At 51.8% G+C, this 24,641-nt stretch overlaps 1 protein-coding gene across 3 annotated transcripts; it reads right to left on the minus strand.

Annotated features, from left to right (window-relative positions):
- Positions 1 to 102: 102 nt before the first annotated feature.
- Positions 103 to 24,299, minus strand: RCC1 (regulator of chromosome condensation 1). Of its 3 annotated transcripts, XM_005544231.4 has the most exons (11): positions 24,241 to 24,299; positions 8,738 to 8,819; positions 8,117 to 8,167; positions 6,649 to 6,836; positions 6,289 to 6,468; positions 3,949 to 4,045; positions 3,715 to 3,837; positions 3,069 to 3,224; positions 2,713 to 2,832; positions 2,193 to 2,345; positions 103 to 1,261 (listed from the first exon to the last, which is right to left on the minus strand). In XM_005544231.4, exons 2-11 carry the CDS (start codon positions 8,808 to 8,810, stop codon positions 1,086 to 1,088), a joined length of 1,317 nt encoding a protein of 438 aa, XP_005544288.3. In that variant the 5' UTR covers positions 8,811 to 8,819; positions 24,241 to 24,299; the 3' UTR covers positions 103 to 1,085. The 3 variants fall into 3 exon arrangements, with proteins under 3 accessions (XP_005544288.3, XP_005544289.2, XP_073871100.1); XM_005544232.4 differs by lacking the exon at positions 8,117 to 8,167; XM_074014999.1 differs by lacking the exons at positions 8,117 to 8,167; positions 24,241 to 24,299 and having other exon boundaries at positions 8,738 to 8,817.
- Positions 24,300 to 24,641: the final 342 nt, after the last annotated feature.

Here is a 24,641-nt window from a genome sequence, read left to right on the forward strand (position 1 = left end):
TCAACACCAGGTTTATAGTTCATTCTGTCTTTCCCAGCAGTGCCTGGCACATAGTATGTGCTCCCTTAAAAAGCAGGGAGTGTGTAGAAAACAAATGGCCTATTTTATAAAACTCTAAATTTATTCAAAATGTTAAAAGATTTTGTTCTACCTCCAAAATATTTTACAATTTAAAAAAAATCAAAACTATATCCTATTTTCTCAGCCACTGTACAAGTTGCTGTTTCTGTCCCAGGACTAGTCTCTGGCCCTCCAACACTCTGTCCTTCCCTCAATCCCTCCCCTTTTACTATTGCTGTTAAGTTTGTTTATAAAACCCTCCACCCTCTCTCCCCACCCCACACCCTGCTCTGCTCTGCCCAGCCCAGCATGGCTTCTCTTTGCGATTCCAGGCCCTTGGCTGCAGGTAAAGACGAATGGATGGGTGTGATGGACAAAGGCAATGCCTGAGGGGCAAGAGTATGCTTTGTGCTTCTGGGAGAATCATTTTTCTCTTGGTCAAGTGGAGGATCATTCTTTTTTGTCCCATGGACACCTGTTCCGAGCCAAATATTTGGCTTACAGTTGCCCACAGCCATGCAGCTCTGCTTTTTCTGCACGTTCCTCTGGGCGTGGGTCCACGACAGACGGGTCTTATGACTATACCATTTGTTTGCCTGTAGACTGTTAGGGACAGGAAAGGGGCACATGACTAGAATGGGGCTTGATGGAGCCCAACTTCTCAGAGAGTGGGCACCAAACCCCAGGGGGGAGGTTTTGGTTTTCTAGTAGGTAAAACCCGGGCCAACCAGGACCATGGAAGGTCGGGAAAAGGGGAGAAACGTCTAACCATATAGCTCTGGAACGAGCCATGTTCCTTCTGAAAATCCCCTGTCCATCCCCTCCTTTATTCTGTAGGTCCCAGGAGAATTCCAAAGAGGAGGAAGAAAAATAGGAAAAGGATGCTGTTCTGCTGATGGGAAAAGGCAGGAGCTGACATAGTGCTCAGGGCTGGGGAGAGGCCCGCTACCATCTGCAGCTGTCACTGCTTCCCTGTTCTGTGAGGGAGGTTGAGTGGGACAGAAGCCAGGCCCTCAGAGGCTTCATCAGCTCTGTTCCTTGTCCTTGACTAATAAGACTGTATGCTGGCCCCCGCTGGACACAGATAAGACCACACGGTTCTCCAGCTGTTTGCCCGTCATCTCCACAGGGCTCCAGGCGTCCTCATCCTGCCCTGTGCCCAGCTGGTAGTTGGTGCCCATGCCCCAGGCGAAAACACGACCTGCAAGAGAAAGAAATGGGTATAGCTGTCTCCAGGATCCCCAGCCCACTTTTCTGTGGCAGGAGAAACCTGGGAGATGGGTGTGGACTGTGGCCTTGGCCAACAGCAGCTTGGCAAGATCCCAGACTCTCGGAGTTCAGGGAAGTTGGGAGAACCCAAGGAGATGATGGATGAAAAAGAACGCTGTAAACCAGAGACCACAGTCCCTACACATTGCCAAAGGCTGCTCCTAGGTGTGGCATTCAAGACCCCAACCCCACCCTCTGTTCCCAGGATCAGCCACCTTTGAGACTGCCCTGATGTTCCTCTGCCTGGAATGGCATTCTTTGCTTTTCACAAAGAATGGAACCTTCAAGGTGCAGTGCAGGCCCCACTTCCTCAGGAAGTCTTTCCAGATATCTCAGGTCCAGCACCTCTGCCAGCTCCAGGCTTCTACAGGACCTCCATGGCTGTCCCTCTCATCTACTCAGGCTTTGGTGGTCACTTGTTCACACCCTCCTCCGCCATACTTGCTACAACTCTGACTACTAAGTCTTTTTTTCCCCTGATTTAGATTCTAAGTACAAGTGCCTGGGAAGCGGGCACATACAAGGTGATATATGAAGAGGTTACCCTGATGGAGAGAGCAGCCTGGGTTAGGAGTCTGGAGACTTGGGTTCCAGTCCCATTGCCTCCTTAGGCCTCAGTGATATCTCACTCTTTGCTATTTCTCTCCTCTGCATAATAAGTCACCTTTACTAAAATAATTTGTGTACTCATTTCATATTCATCAACACCAGAGCTTCTGAGAAGCAGGAACAGAGTGCATCACAAACACTGCTGTCTGCACCTCGGCTCCACCTGAGAGTGGACATCACAGCCTACTGGGGAACTGGGTAAGAACCATGACCCACAGGACCCAACTAGACAGAGTGTAGGCAGCCCCACTCACCATCCTTGGTCACAGCATACCCCACAGAGGCCCCACAAGCCACTGAGGAGACAGCAGGCAGCCTGGAGATGAGGGTGGGTATGCTCTTCTCCTCAGCACCCTCCCCAAGGCCCAGCCGCCCATACTCAGCCCGGCCCAGGCTGTATGCTTTTCCTGTGGGAGGAGGGAGAGAGATGAGCAATAGCAGATGGCATGCTACAGGCAAAATGGGTGGCAGGCTAGGTGAGTGCCCCTGTCCATGGGAGTGTGTCACTGCTCCCAGGGCGATCAGAAGGAGATCTGCAGTGTCTCTTCCCAGTTTTGGAGGAGACCTAGGAGAATCTCTACATAGGCCCCCATTGAACTCACACTTGGAAGGGCACCAGGACTCTAGGAGGATGAGAGTGACTCTCATGGACCCACGTGTGGCACAACCCATGGAACAGACCCAGGCTCCAAGGACCACGGTCTCAGGAATCTGGCTAAGTCTAGGCCAGGGTACACTCCGCCCCCAAACTAGAGAAGGACGTAAAGGACCTACCTTCTGAATCCATGCAGACTGTATGGTGCTGGCCACCAGAGAAGCCCACCCAGGACTTGGTGGAATTCTTAAAGGATGTTAGGTTCTGGGGTATGAAGCAAGATTCTGTGCCCGGAGTTCCTGGGGGAAAGGCCGGAGCCATCAGGGGTGAACGTGTTCTGAAAGCTGCCCTTCTCAATCCCTCCCACAGTGAGGCCACCTCCCATCAGGATATGGACATTTTCACTTTACAGATGACAAAACTGTGATTTCGAGGAGTTAGACAACCCCGCAAAGGATGCACAATGAATGAGTGGTAGAGCCAGGACAGGAACGCAGGCTACTGGATCACGCCTGAAGCTGGGCTCAGGGCTCACCAAGCTGATGGTAGTTGGAGAGGCCAAAGCCGTACACGTGGCCCTCGTGGGAGATGGCAAAGGTGAAATAGGCACCACAAAAGGCATCCTGGAATCTCACGTGGCCCCGGCTTCCCCTGGATTTCAGCATCACACACTTGGGGACCAGGAGTCGTTCTGCAGGCAGAGGGAAAGGCACAGTCAGTGACAGACAGACACACACGGCTTCCCTCTGCCCCAAGTTTAATTCTCCTCCATTATAAAAGCCCTTGACAGGCTAAGTAGGGACTCTCATCCCTATTTTATAGAAAAAGAAACTGAGATCAAGAGAATATAAGTGCCTTGCTCAGATTCCCACAGTTATTAGAGGTATCATTTACATGGAACTTACCATCTGCCTGATATTCTTCTCATTAACTCATTTAACTTCAGAGCAACCTAATGAAGTAGGTTTATAGGTAGGTAGATTTAATGATGAAGAAACTATGTTCAGAGTCCCATAGACAGTAGGTGGCAAAATTACCAGAGCAGTCTGTCTCCAAAGTCTTAACCAATACCACAAGTCCATCTGATGCAAGCCTGACCACAGCAAATCCTTCCCGCCTTTGGCCTTCACTGTGGGGGTGGCCTGCCAATTTGCCCTGCTGGAGGTACCAAGGCCACTTACCAAGACCTTGCCGGCCACCACGGTTGGCAAATAACTCAGGCACACGGCCTAGCTGGCCCTGTTCCCCGCAGCCCAAGGTGTAGAGGTCACCACCAGCTGTCAGCATCACCAAGTGGTCGTTTCCTGAGGATGAAAAGGTAAGGGATGCAGGCCACATCTGTAAGGCCCAAGGCTGGGCCAGCCCCAGAACAAGGTCCTCCAAGTCCTGCCCCGAGCAAGTACCCCCAGACCCACCTGAGGCCACCTTTACCACAGGCACGTCCAGCTGCACCTGCACTGGCACCATGCTCTTCTTCATGGGCTCCAACAGCCCAATCACACCGTTATTGTCCTAGAAGGGAGGGACAGGGCACTTATCAGCCAGTCCTGCCTGCGCCATACCAGTGAAATCCAGAAGGGCAGTGGCACCAGATGGGGATGGAGAGGTGGGCAGGAGCCGGGCCACATACTCAAATACTTACGAATGAAATCATTTATGGTCTGCAACTTGCATTAAAATAATCAAGGAGTCAGAGAGTGGATGTAAATAGAGATAAACAAGTCTGGCCATAAGTTGATAATCATTGAAACTGTGTGGCAAGTAAACGGGCGTTCAGTATACTATTCTGGGCCAGGCATGGTAGCTCATGCCAGTCATCCTAGCACTTTGGTAGGCCCAGGCAGGCAGATCGCTTGAGCTCAAGACCAGCTTGGGCAACATGGTGAAACCCCGTCCCCACAAAAAAATACAAAAACTAGCTGGGTGTGGTGGCACAAGCCTATAGTACCAACTACTTGCGAGGCTGAGGTGGAAGAAATCACCTGAGCCCAGGAAGTTGAGGCTGCAGTGAGCTAAGATGATGCCACTGCACTCTGGCCTGGGTGACAGAGCAGGATCTCATCTCTAATTAAAAAAGAAAGGAGGCCAGACGCGGTGGCTCACACCTGCAATCCCAGCATTCTGGGAGGCCCAGAGGGGCGGATCACCTGAGATCAGGAATTCGCAACCAGCCTGGCCAATATGGTGAAACCCCATCTCTCCTAAAAATACAAAAATTAGCGAGGCATGGTGGCGCGTGCCTGTAATCCCAGCTACTTGGGAGGCTGAGGAAGGAGAATTGCTTGAGCCCAAGAGGCAGAGGTTGCAGTGAGCTGAGATTGTGTCATTGCACTCCAGCCTGGGTGACATTCTCCATAAAAAATTCAAAATAGACGTGATAAGAAAACACCCATCAGGCCGGGTGCGGTGGCCCACGCCTGTAATCCCAGCACTTTGGGATGCTAAGGCGGGTAGATCGCTTGAGGTTAAGAATTCGAGACTAGCCTGGCCAACATGGTGAAACTCCATCTTTACTAAAATACAAAAATTAGCTGGGCGTGATGGTATGCGCCTGTAGTCCCAGCTACTTGGGAGGCTGAAGCAGAAGAATCGCTTGAACCTGGAAGGAGGAGGTTGCAGTGAGATCTTGTCACTGCACTCCAGCCTGGCTGATGGAGCGAGACTCCATCTAAAAAAAAAATAGTAAGAAGAAAACAATTTTAATACAGAATTTGGCCCTGGGCACGGTGGCTCATGCCTGTAATCCCAGCACTTTGGGAGGCAGAGGCGGGTGGATCACCTGAGGTCAGGATTTTGAGACCAGCCTGACCAACAGGAGAAACCGCATCTCTACTGAAAATACAAAATTAGCCAGGCGTGGTGGCGCATGCCAGTAATCCTAGCTACTTGGGAGGCTGAGGCAGGAGAATCACTTAAACCCGGGAGGCAGAGGTTGTGGTAAGCCAAGACTGCGCTATTGCACTCCAGCCTGGGCAACAAGAGTGAAATTTCGTCTCTCAAAAGAAAAAAAACAAAAAACCAGAATCTATTTTTTTTTTTTTTTTTTGAGACGGAGTCTCGCTCTGTCGCCCAGGCTGGAGTGCAGTGGCCGGATCTCAGCTCATTGCAAGCTCCGCCTCCCGGGTTCGGGCCATTCTCCTGTCTCAGCCTCCTGAGTAGCTGGGACTACAGGCGCCCGCCACCTCGCCCGGCTAGTTTTTTGTATTTTTTAGTAGAGACGGGGTTTCACCGTGTTAGCCAGGATGGTCTCGATCTCCTGACCTAGTGATCCGCCCGTCTCGGCCTCCCAAAGTGCTGGGATTACAGGCTTGAGCCACCGCGCCTGGCCAGAATCTATTTTTTAAACTACACTCCTCTCTACCTTGGAAACTCTGAGATGCAACAATCCCTGCCTGCTTGCCCCATCCAAGCCTCTGAGGAATGTGGAAGAAGCAGTGCTGGCGAGGTGAGGTGGAGACGGAAGTCAGGGAGATGGGTGAAGACAGCAGGCCTCCTGGATCAGCCTCAACCCAGGGACATCCTTGACCCACTCGCTTCCCAGGACAGACACTTGATGACATTGGATCCAAGGAAGCAGCTGGTGGTGTGGCCCACATGAAGAAGCTAGAATCCTGGGTCTGGGCCTCAGCTCTATCTGTGGGCTTTCATCTCCCCACTAGTAAGTACCACGGATGCATGGAAGTGGATTATCTTTGGGGCCCCACCAGTTAGTTCTGCCTTTCAGGCCCCATGCAGACTTCCAGACCCAGCCTTACCCGGAAGGAGCCCCAGAGGAAGACACGGCCATCCTCGGTGAGGGCTGCTGTGTGACTGTCTCCTGCTGACACCTGTACCACCTTCTCTTGCAGCTCCACTTTCCCAGGGATCATCTCCGAGCCCTCCACTGATGTGTCCCTTCCCAGGGCACCCTCATCATTGCAGCCGAAGGAATAGACCTGTGCCCAGGATGCCCTCATTAATGCAAAGTCTGGCCTCGCAGTCCATTCTCATGTAGGCCACTCCCCGCTGGACTAGCCAGCTCCATTTCCACAGTGAACATGTGTGGTTCAAAAGCCCTGCCCCAAGCCACCCAATCCCAGGCCTTGTCCAACCCTATGCCAGCCCCCAACACCTACCTGGCCACTTTTGCTTAGACACACGGTGTGCATGCCCCCAGCCTCAGCCTGCACAACATCCTCTGGAATGGATACCAGGGCCGGCTTCTTCCTCTCCATCACATTCTCACCCAGCCCCAGCTGGCCCACATCGCCCTGGCCTAGTGTCAGCACCAAGCCGGGTTCTGTGCTGTGGGACCTGTGTGAGACTGAAGGGTGAAGAAGATAGACCCTGAGTGTAGAGGATGACTACAGCGAGGAGAGGTCACAGGCTCTGCGATCAGACAAACCTGGGCGGAAGCCCTTGCTCTGCCACAGACCGTTAGTATGAACTTTCTGAGTCTAAGTTTTGTCATCTGTGAAATGGGGACAACAAAATACCTCTCTCACAGGATTTTTGTGGAGATTAAGAACTGAGGACATTATTCACATGAAAGGGGAGAAAGGGAAACAAGGAGACACTGGATACTGTGAAATGAATCTTGGTGGAGAGGGCAAGAGGGGCCGGGTACGGTGGCTCACACCTGTAATCCTAGCACTTTGGGAGGCCAAGGCGGGCGGATCACTTGAGGACAGGAGTTCGAGACCAGCCTGGCCAACAGTAGCCTGTAATCCCAGCTACTCGGGGGGGCTGAGGCAGGAGAATCACTTGAACCTAGGAGGCGGAGGTGGCAGAGCCGAGATCGCGCCATTGCCCTCTCTAGTCTAGGTGACAGAGTGAGACTCGATCTCAAAAAAAAAAAAAAAAGAAAAGAAAGCTAATTATTATTATTATTAGTTTGAGACGGAGTCTCCCTCTGTTGCCAGGCTGGAGTGCAGTGGCGGCTCTCGGCTAACTGCAACCTCTGCCTCCTGGGTTCAAGTGATTCCTCTGCCTCAGCCTCCCGTGTAGCTGGGACTACAGGCGCGCACCACCATGCCCGGCTAATTTTTTGTATTTTTAGTAAAGACGGGGTTTCACCATGTTAGCCAGGATGGTCTGGATCTTCTGACCTCGTGATCCACCAGCCTCAGCCTCCCAAAGTGTTGCGATTACAGGCGTGAGACACCGTGCCTGGCCGAAAGCTAATTATAATAGAATCTGCACCAAAAGCAAGGGAGACTACGTGGGTCAGAGCACAGTGCCCAATCTCCATCCTAGCCCTCCTCCATGCCCAGGCCGTCCGCCAGTGAGTAAGTTCAGCTCCTGGGCAAATCCACTGCAGAAACGGACTCCTCCCTCCGCCATCCAGTGGAAAGGCAGGAGGGGCAGGAGGAAGAGCGGCCAGCGGCATTTGCAGGAGGTACGCACCAACCAGTGGGCGGCCCGGGGCCCTCTGTGGGCCAAAGGCAGCCCCCCAACCCGCAGTCCCGGGCAGCCAATGGCGCCCAGCCCCTCCCCCGAGGCTGTGGCACCGCTGAGGAGCCCGCGCTGGCAGCACAGAGGGCGCGCCGGGCGCGGAGCCACCTGGTCGGGTTTTCTGGTCAGGAGGGCTCGGCCCACAGGCACCTTGGCAGGAGCGGGCGCCAGGAATGCGGCGGGAGGCAGCGGCCCTCGCGTCTGCAAAAGACAGACACTGTCTGAGCGTGGGTCCACACTTCCCCTCCCAGTTTAGTGCTGGCTTTTCTTTCCTCCCTGTGCCCCTCCGGTGTCCCAGGAGAGAGGAAACCACAGCCACCTCCCTCAAATTCTGCCAGGCCATTATCTCATCTCATCCTCACACAGCCCAGAGCGGGTGGTGCTGCTCTGGCTGCCTCCATTTTATGAAGTTGATAATCCAAACTGCAGGATTAAGTGACTTGCCCATCAGCTAGAAAGTGGCAGAGCAAGGACTTGAACCCATGTCGTAAAGTCAGTGGTCCTAACCACAATGCATCACTGGCTGGGGTGAAGGCCTAGGGCCTAGTTTTTTTTGCCAGTACTGCCTAAGTGCCTTGGGAGGAGTTTCTGCCTACTTTGTGATTCCCAAAGAGTGGGATTCAACGAGCTATGGGAAACATTCCAGCTGGGTGGGGTTTCTGCTCATCCACACCCTTCAGTTTCAAGTGTCAGGAAGGAGGGAGCCCAGTCCCGGGTTCTCAGGGTTTCAAGGGGCCACCTGTACCCACAAAGAGGCCAAGGCCAACTTACCCTTCACCTTCTTGCTTTTGGGGATGGCATCTGCTGGGGGGGACCTTCTTTTAGCTATGCGCTTGGGTGACATCTTCCTGTCCTGAAAAAGTCAGTCAAATACTACATATCAGAAATGGCAAACATTTTCCTGGGCCAATTAGACAATATTTATCAAAAACCCTAGAAATAGGTTAAGAGGAATTGCCCAGCAATTCCACTTCTCAAAATGTATCCCAAGAACAGAATAATGGATGCACCCAAAGATCAATTACACAAATATTCTCTACTGTATTCTTCATAACATTGTAAAAACAACAAAAACAGAACCACCCAGGGGTTCAGTAGTAGTGAACTAGTTAAATATGTGGTATATTCATGATAGAACAGTATGAAGTCATCAAAAGTGATGTTTTCAGAGATCAATCTATTGAATAGAAAGATGTTCCCCATTGCCAAGTAAAGCAGAATGAAAAACAGATGGCCAGGTGCGGTGGCTCACATCTATAATCCCAACACTGTGGGAGGCCGGAGCGGGCGGATTACCTGAGATCAGGAGTTCGAAACCAGCCTGGCCAACATGGCAAAACCCCATCTCTACTAAAAATACAAAAATTAGCCAGGCGCAGTGATGGGCGCCTGTAATCCCAGCTACTCAGGAGGCTGAGGCAGGAGAATTGCTTGAACCTGGGAGGTGGAGGTTGCAGTGAGTCAAGATGGAGTCACTGCACTCCAGCCTGGGCAACAGAGCCAGACTCTGTTTCAAAAAAAGAAAAAAAAAGGCTAGGCGCAGTGGCTCATGCCTGTAATCCCAGCACTTTGGGAGGCCAAGCTGGGTGGATCACTTGAGGTCAGGAGTCCGAGACCAGCCTGGCCAACATGGTAAAACCCCAGTGCCACTAAAAATATATATATACACAAAAATCAGCCAGGCATGGTGGTGCGTGACTGTAATCCCAGCTACTCGGGAGGCTGAGGCAGGAAAACTGCTTGAACCCAGGAGGTGGAGGTTGCAGTGAGCCAAGATCACAACATTGCACTCAGTACTCCAGCCTGGGTGACAGAGTGAAACTCCATCCCCCCACCAAAAAAAAAAAAAAAAAAAAAAGAAAAACAGCCTATCATCCTTTTTTTTTTGGAAAAAAAATGCATACACATAAAAAATATGAGAAAAATCTGGGGAAGAAAATATATCCCATATTAACAATGGTAACCTCTGGAAAATGGTATTATAGATAATAATTACTTGTTTCATTGTAACTTCCTATATTATCTAAGATGTTTAACAAGGAGCACTATATGTATTTTTCTTTTTTTTTGAGACGGAGTCTCACTCCCTCGCCAGGCTAGAGTGCACAGGCATCTCAGCTCACTGCAACTTCTGCCTCCCAGGTTGAAGCGATTCTTGTGCCTCAGCCTTCTGAGTAGCTGAGATTACAGGCGTGCATCACCATGCCCTGCTTTTTTTTTTTTTTTTTTGAGACGGAGTCTCGTTCTGTCACCCAGGCTAGAGTGCAATGGTGCAATCTCGGCTCACTGCAACCTCTGCCTCTTGGGTTCAAGTGATTCTCCTGCCTCAGCCTCTCGAGTAGCTGGGATTACAGGTGCCCACCACCACACCCAGCTAATTGTTGTATTTTTAGTAGAGACAAGGTTTCACCAGTTTGGCCAGGCTGGTCTCGAACTCCTGACCTCAGGTGATCCACCCCCTCCAACCCCTGGCCTCCCGAAGTGCTGGGACTATAGGCGTGAGCCACTGCACCTGGCCCAAATTTTGTATTTTTAGTAGAGACAGGGTTTCACCATGTTGGCCAGGCTGGTCTCAAACTCCTAATCTCAAGTGATCCACCTGCCTCAGCCTCCTGAAGTGCTGGGATTACAGGCGTGAGCCACTGCGTCCGACCAATTACATGTTTTTTGTTTTGTTTTGTTTTTTGAAGCAGAGTTTTGTTCTTGTTGCCTATGCTGGAGTGCCATGGCACGATCTCGGCTCACCACAACCTCTACCTTCCAAGTTCAAGTGATTTTCCTGAATTTTGTATTTTTAGTAGAGATGGGGTTTCAACATGTTGATCACGCTGGTCTTGAACTCCTGACCTCAGGTGATCCACCCACCTCGGCCTCCCAAAGTGCTGAGATTACAGGCGTGAGCCACCGTGCCCAGTCACATGTATCTTAAAAAATTTTAAGTCTCGGCCGGGCGCGGTGGCTCAAGCCTGTAATCCCAGCACTTTGGAGTCGGGCGGATCGTGAGGTCAGGAGATCGAGACCATCCTGGCTAACATGGTGAAACCCCGTCTCTACTAAAAAATACAAAAAACTAGCCGAGCGAGGTGGCGGGTGCCTGTAGTCCCAGCTACTCGGGAGGCTGAGGCAGGAGAATGGCATAAACCCGGGAGGCAGAGCTTGCAGTGAGCTGAGATCCGGCCACTGCACTCCAGCCTGGGCGACAGAGCGAGACTCCATCTCAAAAAAAAAAAAAAAAAAAAAAAAAAAAAAAAAAAAAAAAATTTAAGTCTGTTGTAAAAAATTAAAGCATTCAAGAACAACATTAAGTGAAATATCCATCGTAACTTCATTCAACCCCATGTAAGCACCAGTAACTTTGGTAATGTGTTACTGTTAAAATCAGAGGGGGAGAAAAGCTATTATCTTTTCTTATGTGATTGATTTTTTTAGAGACAAGGTGCCACCACATCTGTAATCCTAGCACTTTGGGAGGTCGAGGCGGGAAGATCGCTTGAGCCCAGGCGTTCAAGACCAACCTGGGCAACATGACGAAACCCCATCTCTATCCAAAAAATTACAAAAATTAGCTGGGCATGGTGGTGCACGCCTGCAGTCCCAGCTACTCAGGAGGCTGAGGTGGGAGGATGGCTTCTGCCTGGGAGGCTGAGGCTGCAGTGAGCTGAGGTTGTGCCATTGCACTTCAGCCTGGGCGACAGAGTGAGACCCTGTCTCAAAAAAACCAAAAATACGTATGCACTTTAAGACGGCAGCTGCTGTGGGCAGGTTGCTCCAAGCATCAGCTGCCGGCATGTGAGTGTCATTCCTTGGGGTATTTCTGCCACTGCAGCCATCAGGCCTGCTGATTCTGGAAGAACAAGTTTGACAAACATGTTGTGGTCTGGTTCCGGTCAAGCAAAATTCTGGCACCAGTTCCTCATACTGTGCACCTGATGTCACCCAGCATGCACCCTATTTTAAGGGTACAGCCGTTGTCAATGGAGAGTTCAAAGACTTAAGCCTTGATGACTTTGAGGGGAAATATTTGGTGCCTTTCTTCTATCCTTTGGATTTCTTTGTTTTTTTTTCAAGATGGAGTCTTGCTCTGTCACCCAGGGTGGAGTACAGTGGCACGATCTCGGCTCACTACAACCTCCGCCTCCCAGGTTCAAGCGATTCTCCTGCCTCAGCCTCTCAAGTAGCTGGGAGGTGCCTGCCACCATGCCCGGCTAATTTTTGTATTTTTAGTAGAGATGGGATTTCACCATGTTGGTGAGGCTGGTCTTGAACTCTTGAACTCAGGTGATCCACCCGCCTCAGCCTCCCAAAGTGCTGAGATTACAGGCGTGAGCCACCGTGGTGGATTCCCACTTTAGCCATCTTGCCTGGATAAATACACCAAAGAAGAATGGCGGTTTGGGTCCCATGAACATCACACCTTTGTCACATTTCACTAAGCGAATTCCCGAGACTACGGTGTGCTGGTAGAAGGTCCTAGTCTTGCACTAAGAGGTCTCTTCATAACTGACCCCAGTTGAGTCATCAAGCACTTGAGTGTTTTTTGTTTTGTTTTGTTTTTTGAGAAGGAGTCTCGCTCTGTTGCTCAGGCTGGAGTGCAGTGGCGCAATCTCGGCTCACTGCAAGCTCTGCCTCTCAGGTTCACGCCATTCTCCTGCCTCAGCCTCCCAAGTAGCTGGGACTACAGGCGCCCGCCACTGCACCCAGCTAATTTTTTGTATTTTTTCAGTAGAGATGGGGTTTCTTTTTTTTTTTTTTGAGACGGAGTCTCGCTCTGTCGCCCAGGCTGGAGTGCAGTGGCCGGGTCTCAGCTCACTGCAAGCTCCGCCTCCCGGGTTCACGCTATTCTCCTGCCTCAGCCTCCGGAGTAGCTGGGACTACAGGCGCCCGCCACCTCGCCCGGCTAGTTTTTTGTATTTTTAGTAGAGACGGGGTTTCACCATGTGAGCCAGGATGGTCTCGATCTCCTGACCTTGTGATCCGCCCGTCTCGGCCTCCCAAAGTGCTGGGATTACAGGCTTGAGCCACCGCGCCCGGCCAGATGGGGTTTCACCATGTTAGCTGGAATGGTCTCGATCTCCTGACCGCCTCAGCCTCCCAAAGTGCTGGGATTACAGGCGTGAGCCACCACACCTGGCCGCACTTGAGTGTTAATGATCTCCCAGTGGGCTAAAGTGTGGAAGAAACCCGCCTCTTGGTGAAGGCGTTCCAGTATGTAGAAACCCATGGAGAAGTCTGCCCAGTGAATTGGACACAGGATTCTCTAAAAATCGAGCCAAATCCAGCTGCTTCCAAAGAGTATTTTCAGAAGGTAAATCAGTAGCTTGCCCATGTGTATCTTCACCTTCTCACCCCAGAGAAGAACCACAGTTGAAACCTGCTTTTATCATTTTAAAGATGATTATCTGTGGCCCGGAGTGGTGGCTCATGCCTGTAATCCCAGCACTTTGGGAGGCTGAGGTGGGCGGATCACCTGAGGTTGGGAGTTTGAGACCAGCCTGACCAACACAGAGAAACCCTGTCACTACTAAAAATACAAAATTAGCCGGGCATGGTGGCGCATGCCTGTAATCCCAGCTACTCAGGAGGCTGAGGCAGGAGAATTGCTTGAACCCAGGAGGTGGAGGTTGCATTGAGCCAAGACTGTACCACTGAACTCCAGCCTTGGCAACAAGAGTGAAACTTCATCTCAAAAAAAAAAAAAAAAAAGAAAGAAAAGATTGTTTGTAGGCTGGGCACGGTGGCTCATGCCTATAATACCAGCACTTTGGGAGGCTGAAGTGGGCGGATCACCTGAGGTCAGGAGTTCGAGACCAGCCTGGCTAACATGGTGAAACCCCTTCTCTACTAGAATACAAAAATTAGCTGGGCATGGTGGCGGGTGCCTGTAATCCCAGCTACTCGGGAGGTTGAGGCAGGAGAACTGCTTGAACCCAGGAGGCAGAGGCTGCAGTGAGTGGAGATTGCACCACTGCACTCCAGCCTGGGCAACAGAGCGAGACTTCCTCTCAGGAAAAAAAAGAAAAATAAAAAGAGAAATCAGGCCGGTGCGGTGGCTCACGCCTATAATCCCAGCACTTTAGGAGGCTGAGGCAGGTGGATCATGAGGTCAGGAGATCGAGACCATCCTGGCCAACATGGTGAAACCCCGTCTCTACTAAACAAAATACAAAAATCTAGCCACTCCATCTCAAAACGGAACAAACAAAAACAAAACAACAAAAAAAGAGATCAAAGCTGTATATGCAGTCACACCAAAATACAAACACCAAGTATGACATAAACGGGGAAAGGAAACCATCTACGGGTGATTAGGAGGGGCGGCAGTGGGAAGATCCAGGGCAGCTGGAAGTCTCAGCCCCTCCACACTCCTAGTCTTTTAACTGCTACTGCTGCTTCCCAAGACTTCCATGTCTTCTCCAGGCTTCTGGGAATACAGACATGCTCCCCAGCTCTCTAATTCTAATCCAGCCCAAATTGTGTCCAATGCCTTTTTTTTCTCTAAACATACAGCTCTGGAAATAAATTTTTATTTATATATACATATTTTTTTTTTTAGACAGGGTCTCACTCTCTGTCACCCAGGCTCAAGAGCAGTGGCACAATCATGGCTCATTGCAGATTTGATTGACCTCTTGAGCTCAGGTGATCCTCCCACCTCAGCCTCTAAGATAGCTGGGACTACAAGTCCGCATCACAATTCCCAGCTAATTTATTTTTATTTTTTATTTTTTTTTTGAGATGGAGTCTTGCTCTGTCACCCAGGCTGGAGTGCAGTGGCGCCATCTCCACTCACTGCAAGCTCCGCCTCCCGGGTTCACGCCATTCTCCTGCCTCAGCCTCCCAAGTAGCTGGAACTACAGGTGCCTGCCACCTCGCCCGGCTAGTTTTCTGTATTTTTTAGTAGAGACGGGGTTTCACCATGTTAGCCAGGATGGTCTTGATCTCCTGACCTCATGATCCGCCCGCCTCGGCCTCCCAAAGTGCTGGGATTACAGGCTTGACCCACCGCGCCCGGCCACTAATTTTTATATATTTTGTAGAGACAGGGTTTTGCTAAGTTACCCAGGCTTGTCTAGAACTCCTGGGCTCAAGCGACCTACCCGCCTCAGTCTCCCAAAGTCCTGGGATTACAACAGGGGTGAGCCACCATGCCCGCCGGAGCCATCGTCTTTAAGGTTATAAAAAACAGTCAAGTTGCGTAAGCCTTTACTTAATGTTACAAAGCGAAGGAGAACTCCAGGAGCCCTTCTCAGTTTCAGCTGTGGGCCTAACCAGCAGCCCCCTCATTCCTTCCTTCTAGTGGTTCCCAAAAGCCCAGCCTCTCTAGCTCTCCCCTCCATGGTATATGGACACAAGGCCAGGCACTTTTCTGCTGATTATCCTGTGGAAGGAGAACAAAATACTAAAGATGGGAAAGTAACCAAGGGCCCAGAAGCCTGACAAGCCTTTGCAGGCTGAGCTTCTGCGGGTTGTCACTGGCCCAGTTCTGACTGATGAGTTGGCAGTTCTGAACTTCACCCAACTTTTATTCTCCCAAAGCTGGGAATCCTCCAACCTGTCTTTTGAGACCTCTTGTCCCACACTAAAAATGCACATTCTTTGGGATTAGAGGGAACTGGATTCACCTTCCAGAGCTTGTGGCTGGCCAGTGACCTTAACCTCTCTGAACTATATCCTCATCTATAAAAGGAGATGAAATGACTACTTCTCAGGGCTGTCATCAAGACTGAATGAAATGGTTTTAAATCCACAAATATTTATAGTGCTTACTACTACTAGGTGAGGAGACCACCTCACTTATTGTCTCATGCCCCATATTGTCTCATGCCCAATTTCTGCCTCCAAAGAAAGAAGTAAAAACTAAAAGGCAGGCCGGGCGCGGTGGCTCAAGCCTGTAATCCCAGCACTTTGGGAGGCCGAGACGGGCGGATCACGAGGTCAGGAGACAGAGACCATCCTGGCTAACACGGTGAAACCCGTCTCTACTAAAAATACAAAAAACTAGCCGGGCGAGGTGGCGGGCACATGTAGTCCCAGCTACTTGGGAGGCTGAGGCAGGAGAATGGCGTAAACTTGGGAGGTAGAGCTTCCAGTGAGCTGAGATCCGGCTACTGCACCCCAGCCTGGGCGACAGAGAAGACTCCATCTCAAAAAAAACACAAAAAACTACAAGGCAGAAATGAAATCCACAGGCAGACAGCCCGGCACCGCACCCTGGATCTGGTTAAAGATCTACCCCTGACCTAACCGGTTATGTTATCTATAGATTCCAGACATTGTATGGAAAAGCACTGTGAAAATCCCTGTCCTGTTCTGTTCTGTTCTGATTACCGGTGCACGCAGCCCCCAGTCAGCAGCCCCCAGTCGCGTACCCGCTGCTTGCTCAATCAATCATGACTCCCTCACGCGGACCCCCTTAGAGTTGTAAGCCCTTAAAAGGGACAGGAATTGCTCACTTGGGGAGCTCAGTTTTTGGAGACATGAGTCTTGCCGAAGCTCCTGGCCGAATAAAGCCCTTCCTTCTTTAACTCGGCGTCTGAGGGGCTTTGTCTGTGGCTTATCCTGCTACACTATTGCTTGGCTTTGGGCCAGGAGGCGTAGCAAGGATAAAGGAGACTAACCCTTTTTTACTCTCATAATTTGTTCATCCTTTTTATTTGTTTATTTTTGAGACAGGGTCCTGCCCAGACTGGAGTGCAGTGGCATGATCATGGCTCACTGCAGCCTCAACCACCTGGGCTTATGCCATCCTGGGTAGCTGGGACTACAGGCGTGCACCACCACGCCCGGCTAATTTTTGTACATTTTGTAGAAACAACGTCTTGCTATATTGCCCAGGCTGGTCCTGAACTCCTGGGCTCAAGCGATTCTCTGGCCTTAGACTCCCAAAGGTGTTATCATAGGTGTGAGCCACCATGCCCGGCCTTTTATTTTATTCTTTTAAGAGAGGGGGTCTCACTCTGTGACCTAGGCTGGAGTGCACTCGTGCAATTACCTCAATGCAGCCTCAAACTCATGGACTCAAGCGATCTTCCCACCTCAGCTTCCCAAGAGGCTGGGATCATGGGCACATGCCACAGCACTTGGCTTGATTTGTTCATCCTAAAAAAGTCCAGGGGATTCTTGGCAGGCCTGCCCAGGATCCCCCTATGAGCTGGCCAAACACAAAGACTCCCAGGCTTGGGCTTAAATGACCAAGTAGATGGTAGATTTCCATGTAGTGAGATACACAACACTGGTGAACAAACAGGAGACGAGAGACGTGAAGCTCCATGTTGCTAGGTATTTTCATTCAATCTGAAGTGCTTGGGCGCCATCCCAGAAAGGATGTCAGGCAGGCAAAGTTAGAAGGGCTAGGGGTGTGGAATATGAGGCACCCTTGTGGCCGGGCACGGTGGCTCACGCCTGTAATCCCAGCACGTTGGGAGGCCAAGGCGGGCAGATCACCTGAGGTCAGGCTGATCAACATGGGGAAACCCCATCTCTACTAAAAATACAAAATTAGCCGGACGTGGTGGCCCATGCTGTAATCCCAGCTACTCGGGAGTCTGAGGCAGGAGAATCGCTTGAACCCGGGAGGTGGAGGTTGCAGTGAGCCGAGTTTGCGCCATTGCACTCCAGCCTGGGCAACAAGAGTGAAACTCTATCCCTCCACCAAAAAAAGAGGCACCCTTGTTTTAGATAGACAGCTGTGTGCCAAGGCAAATATCCCATCAGTTTATCAGAATAATCTGTAGCAGTCTCCTGTGCCTGGGAGAGAGACTGTATTAGCATGAAAAAGTACTCACAAGAAGTCAGGAGAAAAAGCAGGAAATAATTATGTCAGCACAGTTGGTGCTGATGGCTGGGCTGCCATGAGCACAGCTTGGAATGCAGTCAGACACATAAGGGCTATGTGAAGTGTTGGTGTCATGGGGCATTAACCAAAAAATCTGTTATCGTGGATGGAACAGACCCAGTCAATCAACATCTCCTTAGTTATCTGTGTTTGGCTATTACTCTGGAGCGTTTCACTACAAGCTGGCCACAATGATCCCACTCTACAGAGAAGAAAACTGAGGCTCAGCAACGTCAAGTATTTTACTCAAGATTGGAAGAGGAGGCCAAGATCTGAACCAAGTTAGTCAGACTCCAGAGCTGGTGCCCTTGAGTGTTATTAGAAATTTCTCTGCCTCCAGTCGGGCACGGTGGCTCACGCCTGTAATCCCAGCACTTTGGGAGGCCGAGGCGGGTGGATCAGGAGGTCAGGAGATCGAGACTGTCCTGGCTAACACAGTGATATCCCATCTCTACTAAAAATACAAAATACAGGCCGGGCGCGGTGGCTCACGCCTGTAATCCTAGCACTCTGGGAGGCCGAGGAGGGCAGATCACGAGGTCAGGAGATCGAGACCATCCTGGCTAACACAGTGAAATCCCGTCTCTACTAAAAAATACAAAAAATTAGCTGGGCGTGGTGGCGGGCGCCTGTAGTCCCAGCTAATCGGGAGGCTGAGGCAGGAGAATGGCGTGAACCCAGGAGGCGGAGGTTACAGTGAGCCGAGATCGCGCCACTGCACTCCAGCCTGGGCGACAGAGCAAGACTCCGCCTCAAAAAAACAAACAAAAAATACAAAATACAAAAAATTAGCTAGGCGAGGTGGCAGGCGTCTGTAGTCCCGGCTACTCGGGAAGCTGAGGCAGGAGAATGGTGTGAACCCGGGAGGCGGAGGTTGCAGTGAACCGAGACCACGCCACTGCACTCCAGCCTGGGCGACACAGCAAGACTCAGTCTCAAAAAAAAAAAAAAAAAAAAAAAAAAATTTCTTCTGCCTCCTTCCTCCCCATGCTCCTTAGTAGTCTCTCAGCTTGCCTGGAACTATCTCTCTTCCTCCTTCCCCTAGGAAAGACAGCAACTTGTTGCTGGTCTTCTGGTCCCCACCCTCATCCCCTCATCTCATTCTCCAAGTCATTCGTGATAAATAAATGTGTGTGTGTGTGTATATATATATTTTGAGACAGGGTCTCACTCTGTTGCCCAGGCTGTAGTGCAGTAGCACGTACATGGCTCACTGCAACCTCCACCTCCTAGGCTCAAGCGATCCTCCTGCCTCAGCATCCAAGCGTCCAGAGTAGCTGGGACTACAGCATGTACCACCATGCTTGGCTAATGTGTAATTTTTTTTTTTTTTTGTAGAGACAAGGTCTCACTATGTTGCCCAGGCTGGTCTCAAACTCCCAGGCTCAAGTGATCCTCCTACCTCGACCTCCCAAAGTGATGGGATTATAGGCGTGAGGTACTGTGCCCGGCCTCATTCATGATCTTTCCAAACCTCAAACCTGAAGCAAGCTGCTGGCCTGCTTGGACTCCTTATTGGTTCCCTTTGCCTGAAAGATAAAGCCCACGTTTCTTAGCATGGTCTTAGAGGTGTCCAACATCAGGTACTGACAGAACCTTTAGCTTCACATCCTATCTACCACATCCTCCCTTCTCTTCCCACACAATCTCCTTGCCAGACCCACTAGGCCAGAATGTTAACTGTCCTCTCCATACTATTTGCATCTCTTTACCTTGAATGCCTTCCCATCCCTTATCCCACTGGAAGAACATCTACTGGTGTCTCAAAGTCATCTCCTCTGATCCCTCCTCCATCCTGAGGATGGAGTCATTCTCTCTAAGAAACTGGGACAGACTTTTAGATCACAATCACTTTAATTTACATGCCTATCCACCACACCAATCAACTTCCTAAAAGCCCCTGGGGGCACCAGTCAACTCACTGTATCTTCCATATGCAAAACCCTTTTACTTCTCACAGGAAGCTGAAGAAGGCAGCACTGTCACTCCTATTTCACAGTTAAGGGACTGAGGCTTAGGAAGATAACTTTATTGGCCTAAGTTCACACAGCAAGTAAAGGGGAGCCTAGAAAAACAACCCAGGCCTATCTGACTGATTCTGAAGGCTGACCATGGTCCAGGCAGGGGCTAAGGCAGCCTGGACAGGCCTCCCGAGGATCCCCCACGCGCTTGGCCAAGTCCCAGAAGCAGAGAGCAGAAGCCAGCAGAGAAGGAGAGGACAGTGAGACCAGAGAGGAGACACTGAGGCAGCTGGGGCCTGAGGGAAGGTGGGGTGGGTGGTGACAGATCCGACGACAGACGACAGACATGGGGTAGGACAGTGGCAACAACTCCCTGCTGTGGTGGAGACAGCCTGAGTGCTCGTTGAGTCCCAGAGGAGAGGCTTCCTCTCCAAAATGAAGACTTGAGGCCCCGCACTGGGCTGCTGTGAGCAACTGCCAGGGAAGGGCAGGGGATGGAGGGCTACCTTCTTTTTTTTTTTTTTTTTTGAGACGGAGTCTGGCTCTGTCGCCCAGGCTGGAGTGCAGAGGCGCGATCTCGGCTCACTGCAAAGCTCCGCCTCCCAGGTTCACACCATTCTCTTGCCTCAGCCTCCCGAGTAGCTGGAACCACAGGCGCCCCCCACCTCGCCCGGCTACTTTTTTGCATTTTTAGTAGAGACGGGGTTTCACTGTGTTAGCCAGGACGGTCTCGATCTCCTGACCTCGTGATCCACCTGCCTCGGTCTCTCAAAGTGTTGGGATTACAGGCGTGAGCCACCGCGCCCGGCCGGAGGGCCACCTTCTAAAAGGTGGAGCCCTGTTCCCGGTACCTGCCTGCACAGCCTCTACTGCACAAACGGGTCTTTTGTATAGACTTCTTGGGTCTTTTGTACAGACTTCTTCTCTCACTGCTCTGGGTGTGTTTCCCTTTTTCTTCATCTTCTTTTTTTTTTTTTTTGAGATGGAGCCTTACTCTGTTGCCCAAGCTGGAGTTCAGCAGCACAATCTCAGCTCACTGCAACCTCCGCCTCCCAGGTTCAAGTGATTCTCCTGCCTCAGCCTCCCTAGTGCTGGGACTACAGGCGCATGCCACCACGCCTGGCTAATTGTTCTGTATTTTTAGTAAAGATGGGGTTTAGGCTGGGCGCGGTGGCTCAAGCCTGTAATCCCAGCACTTTGGGAGGCCGAGACGGGCGGATCACAAGGTCAGGAGATCGAGACGATCCTGGCTAACCCGGTGAAACCCCGTCTCTACTAAAAAAATACAAAAAAAAAAAAAAAAACTAGCCGGGTGAGGTGGCGAGCGCCTGTAGTCCCAGGTACTCGGGAGGCTGAGGCAGGAGAATGGCATAAACCCGGGAGGCGGAGCTTGCAGTGAGCCGAGATCCGGCCACTGCACTCCAGCCTGGGCAACAGAGCGAGACTCCGTCTCAAAAAAAAAAAAAAAAGACGGTGTTTCACCATGTTGGCCAGACGGGTCTTGAACTCTTGAACTCCTGACCTCAGGTGATCTGCCCACCTCGGCCTCCCAAATTGCTGGGGTTACGAGCCTGGGCTCTCTCTCTCTGCCTGTGTTTTCTTTCTTTCTTTCTTTTTTTTGAGACGGAGTCTTGCTCTGTCGCCCAGGCTGGAGTGCAATGGCGTGATCTCGGCTCACTGCAAGCTCTGCCTCTGAGGTTCATGCCATTCTCCTGCCTCAGCCTCCCAAGTAGCTGGGACTACAGGTGCCTGCCACCATGGCCGGCTAATTTTTTGTATTTTTTTTTTTTTTTTCAGTAGAGATGGGGTTTCACCGTGTTAGCCAGGATGGTTTCAATCTCCTGACCTCATGATCCACCCGCCTCGGCCTCCCAAAGTGCTGGGATTACAGGCGTGAGCCACTGCGCCCGGCCTGTGGCTGTTTTCTTAACCTGGCAGTGTCTGGGCTGGGAATAAGGAGTCGGCTTTTAGCATCACGCTTCCCTGCCCAGCCCCACCCAACACAGCTTCCTTCTTCAAGGAGCGTACAGTCTCTGGGAGAAGAGTGAGACAGTCCCAGATAAGTTGGCTACAGAGTCAGCTTCCACCATCAGGCACTCCAGAATGCCCACAGCTGCCCTTTGAGGTGAGCAGATTCATCCCGGTTTTACAGCCAAGGGGAAGATGAGGCTCAGGGAAAGGTGGCCCAGGTCCCACAGAGGTGCAATGAAACCCCAGTCTCATGACCCTGCTCCACCAGAGCCAGAGCTGCCCTACCCCACCTCACTTTCCTTATTTATTGAAGAAAGTGGGTAGGCATGCCAGTCTAAACAGTCTGCCTGGAGTTTGGTGCTCCTGCCCTGACCTCCAGTGACCTCACCACAGCCTCAATTTCTGTAAAAGGAGACAGAGCCCTCCCAGACCACTGCAGCTGTGCCCTCCGTCCCCCACGCCAGGAGGGAGAACTTGCCTGCCAGACTCAGGCTGAAAAATCTCTTTGTGTGAAAGGTCCCCAGGAGGGAAGGGAGGAGAGGGCTCGTGTGTCAACAATATACATTTGGTGAGCTGCTGTTACGCCAGGCACAGAGCTGGTATATTTCACACTAGGAGTTTCTCACTTGGGATCCCCACTGGATACAACCTGTGCTTGGGTCTATGTGTTCATTTTTCCTGGGGGAAGGGACCCACAACTTCCACTAGATGTTGGAATGACTGCTTTATGAAAATTATAGGATATTACTATTTGGGAGGCTGAGACAGGAGAATTGCTTGAACCCGGGAGGTGGTGGCTGCAATGACCGAGAGCACGACACTGCATTCCAGCCTGGGCGATAGAGCAAGATTTCGTATCAGGAAAAAAAAAAAAATTGGCCGGGTGCGGTGGCTCACACCCGTAATTCCGGCCCTTTGGGAGGCCGAGGCAGGTGGACACCTGAGGTCACGAGTTCGAGACCAGCCTGGCCAACATAGTGAAACACCGTCTCTACTAAAAAAAAAAAAAAAAAAAATACAAAAATTAGCGGGGCCTGGTGGCGCTGTTCCTGTAGTCTCAGCTAGCTACTCGGCAGGCTGAGGCAGAATTGCTTGAACCTGGGAGGCGGAGGTTGCAGTGAGCCGAGATCGCACCACTCCACTCCAGCCTGGGTAATAATTGCGGAAACTCCGTCTCAAAAAAAAAATATATATATATCCTCACCACATGCCCCCTACCATTGCTATAAAGATAAGGAAACCAATGCTCTGGGGGACTGGGTGGGTTGCCCAAGGGCATCTGATGAGAAAGTTGTAAAGAGGAACAGAACAGGATTCCTGCTCTTGGGATGTCTTTGAAACAAGAGCCTCGGGAACTCCTAATTCATCTGTCCAGGTTTCACTCTGATGTCCTTCTTGGGGCAATCCTTCCCTGCCTCCTCCACCCCGCAGTGTTCCTTAGTCTTGCACCCAAGACCCTTCATGACCCAGCCCTTGCTGTATCATCTTGTTACTCTCCTCCTCCAGTCACCTCAAGACCTGTGATATCCCTTACCACAATATCTATACTTTCATGCCTTTGCACCTGCAGTCCCTCTGCCTGAATCACCCTAATCCCACTACCCTCAGACTGCCCGAAAAACTCTGTTCCTTCAAAACCCCATTCAAGAGTCACTTCACCTAGAAAGCCATCCCTGAGCCTCCTGGGTAGGGCGGGGGGTCCCCCTGAGGGTTCCCGTAACACCCCACACACTCAACTTTTGCTAGGCCACACAAGTCACACGTGGTCGAAGTTAGGTCAATATGTGATGAATGAAGACTTGGCAGTAGCGTTCGTCGCCCGGGCTCCAGGGCATAGTTCGCTAATGACACGGGCCTGCCCTTCTCACCACTGTCCCCCAGCCCTGCAAGAGCGGCACGGAATAGATGGCCAGCAAATAATTTGCTGACAGATTGAGCTGCTGCGGAGTTCGAGACACACGGCTCCCAAAGGTCCACAGCGGTGCCTGGGTGCCTGCCGACGCTGGGACTTCTCTCGCCGCAGCAGACCCCCAACTACCCACCCTCGAGCTCTGAAGATCCACCCTCTCCCGGGCAGGGCTCCCTGTCAGCTCTGCAAACCGCCTTCTCCAAACGCATGCTGGACAAAACCATTCTCCTCGCGGCAGAGACCCATCCCCCGCCCGGGCGGCCGCGCGCACCCGGCCCATCGCGCTCGCGCCGTTTGAATCTCCCGCCTGCGCGGGCGCCGCGGTGCAGGCGTGAGAGGCGCGGCGGCGGAGGGGCAGCGCGGCCCTAGCTCCCGCGAGGCGGGGCCCAGCGGCCGCTGGAGCGCCCCGCGGGGCCGGGGAATCGCGAGCCCGCATCGCGCCTTCCTGCCGCCGGGCTTCACGTGGGGCCAGCGCCGCGCGACACGGGCGAAAGCGGACAGCGACCTAGGCCCGCGTGGACCGGCCCGTGCTCCGGCTGTGGCCGCCCCGCGCACCGCCCTCTGCCCGGACCCTCCGCGCGCCCTGAGCGAGACCTACCTCGGTGCACGTCGGCCACAAGGAACTCCAGCGTTCCCCGCCGGGCCGCGTACTGCCCCAGAGCATGCGCTCTGCAGGCCTCTGGCCCCGACCCGGGCGAGAAAGGAAAACAAAGAGCCCGGCGGCCCCTGGCGGCCATCCCAGGATCTGCATGTGGCGCGCTCCCGGGCTGGGGGGAGCTCTTGGCCAGGCTGGCTCCCCTGGCCCGGTTCCAGTGAGTGTGTATTTTGGAAACCCCAAATCGGGACACGTGGACTAACAACCAGAAAGACTCCTTGAATTCGGTCTGTTTAGGAAAATCTCGTGCGGTAGGGTCTGTACGGAGAAAAAAGATATCTTCCCTACCCTCAAGAGGGCATGGAGAAGGATGAAAAATCAGACTCTCAGCAACCACACAGCGC

The sequence above is a fragment of the Macaca fascicularis genome, chromosome 1 (genome assembly GCF_037993035.2).
Source record: "Macaca fascicularis isolate 582-1 chromosome 1, T2T-MFA8v1.1".
Lineage (NCBI taxonomy): Eukaryota > Metazoa > Chordata > Mammalia > Primates > Cercopithecidae > Macaca > Macaca fascicularis.